Source organism: Herpailurus yagouaroundi, unplaced genomic scaffold, assembly GCF_014898765.1.
Source record: "Herpailurus yagouaroundi ecotype Mexico unplaced genomic scaffold, PumYag 187, whole genome shotgun sequence".
Taxonomy (NCBI): Eukaryota; Metazoa; Chordata; class Mammalia; order Carnivora; family Felidae; genus Herpailurus; species Herpailurus yagouaroundi.
This window is the reverse complement of record NW_024412418.1, coordinates 4,846,407-4,855,748: the sequence shown is the minus strand read 5'-3', so window position 1 is coordinate 4,855,748 and position 9,342 is coordinate 4,846,407. Positions and strand designations below refer to the sequence as shown.

The 9,342-nt window shown below is 36.1% G+C and overlaps 1 protein-coding gene across 1 annotated transcript; it reads right to left on the bottom strand.

The window, feature by feature from the left end:
- LOC121043823 (olfactory receptor 10AG1-like) lies at positions 1 to 969 on the bottom strand. Its single transcript, XM_040495825.1, has one exon. It carries the CDS (start codon positions 949 to 951, stop codon positions 1 to 3), a length of 951 nt encoding a protein of 316 aa, XP_040351759.1. The 5' UTR covers positions 952 to 969.
- Positions 970 to 9,342: the final 8,373 nt, after the last annotated feature.

The window sequence follows — 9,342 nt, the reverse complement described above, 5'->3', positions numbered from 1 at the left end:
TCATATTAAAATCTTCGTTAGTAATTTTCTCAGTGCCACCATGATGTCTTTGTTCCTCAGAGTATATATAATGGGATTCAAAGTTGGGATCAAAACGGTGTAGAAAAGAGAGATCAATTTCCCAACTCCTTCAGATTGATTTGGTTTGGGTTGTAAATACGTGATGGTAACCGTTCCATAGAATAAGACGACAAGTATCAGGTGAGAAGAACAGGTGGAGAAGGCTTTAGCCCTCCCTTTGGCTGACGACAATTTCAGAATGCTGGAGATAATTTTGCCATAGGAGACAACAATCAACAGAAATGGAACCATGACAAATATCACTGCAACTACATAGACTGCTATCTCATTCACAAATGTGTCCCCACAAGCTAGCTTGAATACTGGGGGGAGGTCACAGAAGAAATGATTAATTGTGTTAGACCCACAAAAGGGCAGAGAGAAAATCTGGCATGTTTGCCCAATTAAAACTGGGACTCCACTGATCCAGGAGACAGTCACCAGTTGGACACAGACCTTATGGTTCATGATTAGAGGATAGTGCAGAGGGTTACAAATGGCCACGTAGCGGTCATAGGCCATCACTGTCAGGAGAAGACACTCTGAGCTTCCAAACATAAGGACAAAACACATTTGTGCAGCACAGGCAAAGAAAGAAATAGTTCCTTTCTGAGTCAGTAAGTCCATGAGCATTCTGGGGATAGTGACTGTTACATAACAGATTTCTAAGAAGGAGAGATTGCCAAGAAAAAAATACATGGGGGTCTGGAGAGCAGAGTCAATTCTTGTTACCAATATTATGATGCTATTGCACATCAGGATAGTTAGGTAGATGACTAAAAATATCCCAAAAAGAGTCCAGTGGAGATTGGGAATATCAGAAAACCCCAAGAGAACAAATTCCACCAGTGTAGTAACATTTGAAATTCCTGTTTTTAATCGATTCTCCATCTGCAGACATAGTAAATGAAAGAGGGTTAGTCCATTAACATTTTCCAACCACATTTTCCTTCCTGTTAACTGCAGTAGATGCATTAATGTATTTATGCATTCTCTTAAATTATTTCTTGACTCTGTTTCCAGAAAATGAGATGTGAAATCTCAAAAATGAATTGATGTGCACTTAAAATCAATTCAAGAAGGAAAATCCTAATGTATATGTTTTATACTTGCATGTAATAATAGAGATAATGAGAAATATGCATTGATTCTTTAGTATATCATGCAGAAATAATATGTATTGCACCCCTATTATGAGTAGAATTATCAGACAGGCTTTTTCTATTGTTTTTGACTGGATTCATTTTTTTTTTCCCTGTGTTGGTTGGGTTGTGCCATCTTCTTTCATTTCAAGCCTTTCCCCTTAAAAGGTTGTTTAATCCTTATTCAAAATGAGTATTAAGTCTTCCCATTTTTATTCTAATGAGAATCAATTAGTTAAACCAATCCTTTGTTCCTGTGGGAACAAATATATGTAAGGTTATTGTTCTACTTTATGTACCTTTCCCATTAAATACTGCTAAATACTGAAAGCATTAATCCCATCTCATCCATAACTTTCCCTATTAAGACATCCTATGCAATGCATGATAAGTATCACTTAACCTTTAATTCAATCAAGAAAAGTAACCCCCATTCCTCACAGTATTTTCCATATATTCCTTTTTATCTAAGTAAGAGTCTATGATCCACTGTCATTAATTTCATTGCAGTCAATTGCAATTCCCTTTCTTTATATTATTTTCTTAATTTTACATATTAAAGTGCAACCTTGGTTAAACCTAATTATTTTTTATTCAGGGCATGCAAATGGCTAGAGTACAATAATGGGACACACACACACACACACACACACACACACCACATATGCACACACAGCCTTACTTCACTTAATATGTCATCTAACATCAGGCAGTCAACATTGCTTAAAAATTGTGTTACATTTATTGATATTTGTTCTTCAACTTTTGAAAACAAATATGATGTGTTTTCCTACTTCATCAAATCTACTACTCCCATCTCCATCTTATATCCTTGTCGGCTGATGTTTTGCCTTAATAGTTTGGCTGAAATCCCCTATTTTTGTCTCTAGACATCAGGAAATACATTTCTGATGTGAAAGCTACCCTCCTTGCACAAAAAGTTAGAGAGACATTCCTGTCTTCAGAAATAGGAAATTCAGGGTGCAGTGAATCTATTTGAACAAACCTTGTTACACTTGGCAATTCACTACCCCAGCCCAAATACTGTTTGGGATTCCTTTGTCTAAAATGTATAAAAATGGGGCAACTGAGTGGCTCAGTTTGTTAAGTGACTGACTCTTGATTATAGCTCCAATCATGATCTCATACTTTGTGGGATCAAGACCGGTATCCAGCTCCACATTGACAGCATGGAGCCTGCTTTGGATTCTCTCTCTCCCTCTCTTTCTCTCTCTCCCTCCCCAACTTGTGTGCACTCTCTCTCTTAAAATAAATAAAAGTAAAACATTTTTAAAAATGTATAAAAGTAACGTGACTATGTTTTTTTTGGGGGGTCTTAATTTTTTTTATCGGGCCTCTGTGCACACATAATTAAACTTAATTTTCTTCTCTCAATCTGCGTTGTGTTAATTTAATGCTTAGACCAGCCAGGAGAATCTTGAAGGGTATGGAAGATATTTCCTCTCCAAGAGCAGTTAGCTGATTTTCAGATAAAAATCTCAGAATTTTATGCTTTTCTATTTTTGTTCTTTGTATCTTGAGCCTCAACTTTAGAAGGATCCTTAATGGGGCACCTGGGTGGCTCAGTCGGTTAAGCCTCCCACTTCCGTTCAGGTCATGATCTCGTGGTTTGTGAGTTCGAGCCCCACATTGGCTCTGTGCTGACAGCTCAGAGCCTGGAGCCTGCTTCACATTCTGTGTCTTCCTCTCTCTCAGCCCCTCCCCTGCTCACACTCTGTCTCTCAATAATAAATAAATGTCAAAAAAACACAGAAGTATCCTTAAAAAGAAGAGTCTAGTAGCACAATTATAGCTTACCTTCATGGATTTTCATGAGGCTATTTATGTGACTCTAGGTGTTTTGTAAACTGTAAATGTTTTCAGCTCTTCTTTTGTGCCAGTAAGTGGCTGTAATTCTCCAGTACTCTTGCTACCTTCCAACATTAGGTGCTTTTAAATAGGAAGCAGTCATGCTCGTCCTGGGGGACATCTCTCGTGTATCATTTTGATTTCTCGGAGACTGCTTCTGCTTTGCGGTCATTATAGTTTTTTTTTTTTTGTTTTTTTTTTTTTTAACTTTCTCTGTAGATAACCCTTTCTTCTCTTTTCTTCTCTGTAGATAACCCTTCTTGGCACAAAGCTCCCTCACTAAGGGGGAGTCCCCTGGTGAAAAAATTCCACTTACTTGTTTAGTATTACTTTCTGGAAAAAAAAAGTTAAAAAAATCTTTCTATCTATTGCATTTCAGATCCTTCATAATTGGTGTGGGTTTGCTTTTCTTACCTTTATTCCCATAACTAACTCAAATCTGGATCATCCACAGCCTTAGAAAAATCTGTCATATATTTTATCACATGACCATGGTATGCTTGGTTCTTAAATACATTAGGTGGTGCGATCCCTTTTCAGGAGTGAAGAGCTCGGTTCCTGGATTAAGTTTTGTGGAAACTGAAGCGTGTCCTGTCTGCTGACAAAAATCTAGATGGTTCTATTCATATTATGGTGTCCACTCAGACATCAGGGAAAGTATCTGGCTACTTCCAAATGGGATCCACCTCAAAAATAATCATTTTCAACTAAATTATTTAGGAAAGAAAGAGAACAAAAATCAAAATTTCCTGTCAAAATCATTTTCTTATTTCACCTACTTTTAGGTAGGTATTACAATACAATTATCATGCATAAAGTTGCAAATCCAATATCTACTTGTACTTGCAATTACGTTTGTTTCTTCCTTTTCGGAGCTTTTTGACTATGTGTCAAAATAGTGCTTTTCTATTTGTCAAAATAGTACGTTTCCAAAACTGCATTTCATTTCTGTATTTTAAGCCTGCTTATCTTCACTATGGCATGCTTCTTATACAGTAGCCCTCTGTACCTATTATTGTAACTGATTTGGTATAGCTGAGGGACTTCATGTTTATATACAAATAGGACGTCCATTCATGATTTGCCTCAAATAAGATGTCAGTTACTTATAGGCTGGGACGAATTGAATCTGTGTTTCCTATTGGAGTAGACCAATTTAATCCCTATCCTGTCTTATTCTTAAGACAGAGAATTGAGGGCTTTTTTATTCAACTAAATATCATCATCACACACACAAAAAAAATTAATTTAAAACTGAAACAATGCCTTAGATATGTCTGTGGCTTAACAAAATAAAGAAGCATCTTCCACTCTTACCACAGTACAATTTTGTGGTCAGGAATTAAGGAACTCTGGTTCCTCAAGGCACCTGGGTGGCTCAGTTGGTTAATCATGTGATTCTTGATTTCAGCTCATGTCATGATCTCATGGTTCCTGAGGTTGAGCCCCACATTGGGCTCTGTACTGACAGCATGGAGTCTGCTTGAGATTTTCTCTCTCCCTCTCTCTCTGCCCCTCCCCTGTTCATGCACTTGCTCATTCTCTCTTTCTCTCTCTCCCTCAAAATAAATACACTTAAAATAAAAAGAAGAAGCTGGTTCCTTTTATCTAAGAATCCCATTTTCCCCTAATTTGTTTATCTTTGGAGTTCCCTATTGGATCTTCAGTATTCACACAGCTGAGAATTAAAGATATACAGAAAATAAGGAAACAAATAAACTCTTAAGAGTCTCAACACAGAATAATCGCATCACTTCTCTGCTTGTACTATTGTAGAAACTAATCACATGGTCTAATGTAGATATGAGAGGGCTAGGGAATACTGTTTATCATATATCAAAGAAATGGGAATATATTTGGAAAGCAATAAGCCAGGCTCTGCCACAGTGTTCACACTAACAGTGTGCTGTATCATGCTATAACTTGTAAACCTTTAATATATATATTTTTTTTATTTTAGGGAGAGAGAGAGAGTGCACACATGCAAGTCAGGGGGAAGAGGCAGAGGGAGAGGGACAGAATTTTAAACAGGTTCCACACTCAGTGTGGAGCCCAAAGTGTGGCTTGATCTCACAACCCTGAGATCATGACATGAGCTAAAAATCAAGAGTCTGATGCTTAACCAACTGAACCACCCAGATACCTCCATATGTAAGCTTTTAGACTGAAGTTCTAGCATGACATTTACATAACAGTAATTATTGGTGGTACATATCTATATTTTACCTTTTTAAAAAGATATATTTTATGTCTAATCCAATATAATATTATTTTATTCTTTGTTTCCAACGTTTATTCATTTATTTTGATAATGAGTGAGTTAGAGAAAGAGAGAGAAAGTGTGGAGCAGGGTTAGAGGAAGAGGGAGGGAAAGAATCCCAAGCAGACTCAATGTTCAATCTCAGGGACCATGGGATCATGATCAGAGCCGAAATCATAAGTCGGATGCTTAATCAACTGATCTACCCCAGCACCCCAATTTCATTCTTAAATTAGCAACATTATTGGGGCATAGTTTACATAAAATAAAGTACAACTTCTAAAATACATTCAATGAAATTTGAAATTTGATGAAATCTGATGAGCATATACTCTTGTGAAACTCTTACCACAATCAAGATACAGAACATTCACATCATCTTGAAACATTCCATTGTGCAGCTTCACAATCTGTTTTCCTTTCACCTCCAACTCCAGGGAACCACTGATCAGATTTCTGTAGCTTTTGATCATTCATAATCAATTCGAATGTCCTCTGTTTTTTACTGGAGTCTTTGCTTAGTGTAAAACTTTAAGATTCAATTCATCTGTATTGTATATATCACATTGATTTTCACTGCAGAATTGAATTCCCCTTGGATAAATACACTTCAGTGTGTTCATCCATTCATCTGGGGATGGGATTTTAGTTGTTTCTATCACATAGATTGTTGTGCATATTTCTGAACAAGTTTGGAGTAGGGCGTATATTTCCATTCGGGGTAAATGAGAGTGAAATGGTTGGGTTGGGTTGTAGGTGTGATGTTGTCTTTTAAGCAACTGTAAAGATATTTTCCAAAATAGTTACAACATTTTGCACTTCCACCAGCAGTGTGGGGTAAGGATAATAGCTTGACCTTCCCCAACATTTGGCATCATTAAAGTTTTCACTTTTTGCCATACTAATGGATGGGTTGTGGTCTTTCGTTATGGTTTTGATTTGCATTTCTCTTGTGACTAAGTATGTGCCTATTTTTATGTTCTTATTGACTGTTTGTAGGTTTTCTTTGATGAAGTGCTCATTCAGTCCATTTGCTCTTCTCCCCGCTCCTTGGTTGTCAGTATTATTGGATAGCAAGTATTCTTTACGTATTATGGATACAAATTCCTTGTCAAAAGTACATATGGTGAATGTTTTCACCTAATACAATGCTCAGGTTGATTCTGAAGTGAGTTAAAATAAAAGTCTCTTAAATTGATAATCCTGGTTCTTAAAAGGGAAAAAAATTAATATTCAAAAGAAAAAATCATCTTGATGGATCACGTTTAGGAATGGTAGCATTTAAGATAAATAGTTTCACTCATTAATTAAATAAAATAGTGCTTGATGCTAAATAATATGTAATTGTGGGATGTCTGGGTGGCTTAGTCAGCTAACCATCTGGCTCTTAATTTCAGCTCAGGTCATGATCTCACGGTTTGTGGGATTGAGCTCCACTTTGGGCTCTGGTGATAGCATGAAGCCTGCTTGAGATTCTATCTCCCCCTCTCCCTCTGCTCCTCTGCCTGCTTGCTCTCTCTCTCACTCTCTTTAAGAGAGAGAGAAAGAAAAAATATTTAAATGAAATGTAATTGTATCCAGTTTTGGGTAATCAAATTATTAATGTATGACATGAAATATATAAGATTTGTGTATTTTTTTCTCCACATGAAGATGAGGTGGAAAAAGCAAACTTATCCTGAGTGCTGCCACAAAGTTTTCTATATTACTATTCTTTCTTTTGAATGTTGAAATCCTTATTAATCTAGGAAAATAAAATTTAGTAAGCTAATATTTCTATTTCAAATTCAAGCATCAATTACTGGGAAAACTCAAATAATTAACAGAATGTGTAACAATATTCTAAATCAGTTAGATACTAGTCACTATCCACATCTGGACCTAATCTTCAGCCATTAAGATGTATACTTAATATAAATTAGCTACTGAAACCTCGGAATTTATTTCAAAACCAACATTACACTGAAAACTCACTTTCGCTATTTTACACAACTTTAACTTTATAAAATATTTTATTTTCTTTTTATAAATGCTTCTTGGATTTCTTAAGAGTTGGTGATTTTATTAGCTGGATTGTCTTATTTTATTTTGATTAATTTATTTTTTATTTTAGAGAGAGACAGAGAAAGATCCCAAGCAAAGGAGAGGGGCAGAGGGAGAGAGAGAATCTTAAGCAGACTCCATGCTTAGTGTAGAGTAAATCATGGGGCTTGAGCCCATGACCCTGGGATTATGATCTGAGTCAAAACCAAGAGCCAGACCGACTGAGCCACCGAGGCACCCCTGGATTGTTTTATTTTAGGTCTCTTCTTGAAATATCATTAAGAGGAAAATGAATAAATATCATGCTTATTTGCTACAATCTTGGCTCCGAATGAAGTTTTCCTCTTTCATTATTTACTATTTGACAAAAATTCATCAAGTATTCAAGTTTTCAGTATTTCAAATATCAAGAAGTAAAAAAAAAAAAAAAAAAACAGCAGAAAAGAAAAAATGGGCCAACTAGATGAAGAAACGTCTTCTAACCGTATAAGAAGGTGGTCAAATTTGTTTATGAAAAAGGAAAAAAAAAACTAAACTGTAGAGATTCAGTTTATTAAAAAAATTTTTTGACAGTTTTATGCAGTCAATTAGGACAACACATTATTTACACTGATTGTACAGGTGAAATGCACAAGTCCTGTGGACAGGAACCAGCCATTGATCCCTAACTCAGTTGTGTTCATGGTGAATCAAACCAGCTTGCATGTGTATGAGTTTATGCAGTTTAAAAAAACAATGTTTATTTTAGTTTTGAGAGAGAGAGACAGAAAGAGACAGAGTGCAAGCAGGGGAGGGGCAGAGAGAGAGAGAGAGAGAGACAGAGACAGAGAGACAGAGAATCCCAGGCAGGCTTCCAGCTTTCTGCACAGAGCCCAATGTGGGGCTCAAACCCACCAACTCTGAGATCATAAACTGGGACAGGGCAGACACCTAACTGACTGAGCCATCCAGGTGCCCTGAGTTTAGGCAGTTTTGAATTTGATAACACCATTGTACTTGCAAAAGAAAGCCAACTAAATGGGATCATGTAGGTTGTCTCACTCTGACTTAATGAGCCTTCATTTTGATATTGTCATCTATTCTTTTTTCCTTCCACAGCTATCTGATGCATTCCAAAGAGGACTTTTATAGTTTACCCAAATTTTTCTAGTGGTTTCATCAGGAAAATGGGCTTGCTGTGACCATGTACATTATCACCAGAAATGGAGATTATTTTTTATTTGTTTTAAATGTTGGAAATCATATGTGACTGTGTTTTAAGTATGTCCATTATACTTGTTTGAGTCATTTATCCAAAACAATTCAGTGGTATCTCCAGTGTTGGATCACACGATTTTTGGTCAATTATGATTTTTTGAAGCAAAGGGCTATTGATTTTACTGGCTTGCTTTCAGGTTAAAACAGAAGGATGACATTAAAATAATAAAGAGCAGTATTTTTTTTTTTGCTTTCATTACCAGCAAAATGTGTTCACTAAAGAAAATTTAGACAAAAGAGGAAAAAAACTAAAACAACAAAACTGTCTCTCATGTGTGAACATTTTGATGTATTTCTTCCATCTTTTTAAACATAGTTGTGTTTGATTTAAATCCTATGCCTGCAGAAAAATTTATAAATTATCAGCCATATGAGTCCTTACAAAGCAAACATCCTATAACTACTGCTCAAGTCAGCTATAGAAAAATATAAAGTGCCATCACTAGTAATTTTGGGGGAGAAGTAAAGTGGTGCCTGGTGGGATTGGCTGGATGGATACTTAGCTTCTTAATTTCTTATCAGCAGGGAAACCATGTGGATACAATCCTGATATCAGAGAGTCCAGCATAAAACAAACTCAGCAATGAGTAAACATAATCAATGTATAGTAATGTAGGAAAGCAAACTGAACATTAATCTTCGATTACAATATGGCAGACTTAAATAAGAAAACAGAAAATGAGCTCAAATCGGAAGCTAATACATTAAACA

Bases quoted from the DNA above. Each gene is read 5' to 3' on its own strand.
- LOC121043823 (XM_040495825.1), bottom strand. From the start codon at position 951: ATGGAGAATCGATTAAAAACAGGAATTTCAAATGTTACTACACTGGTG.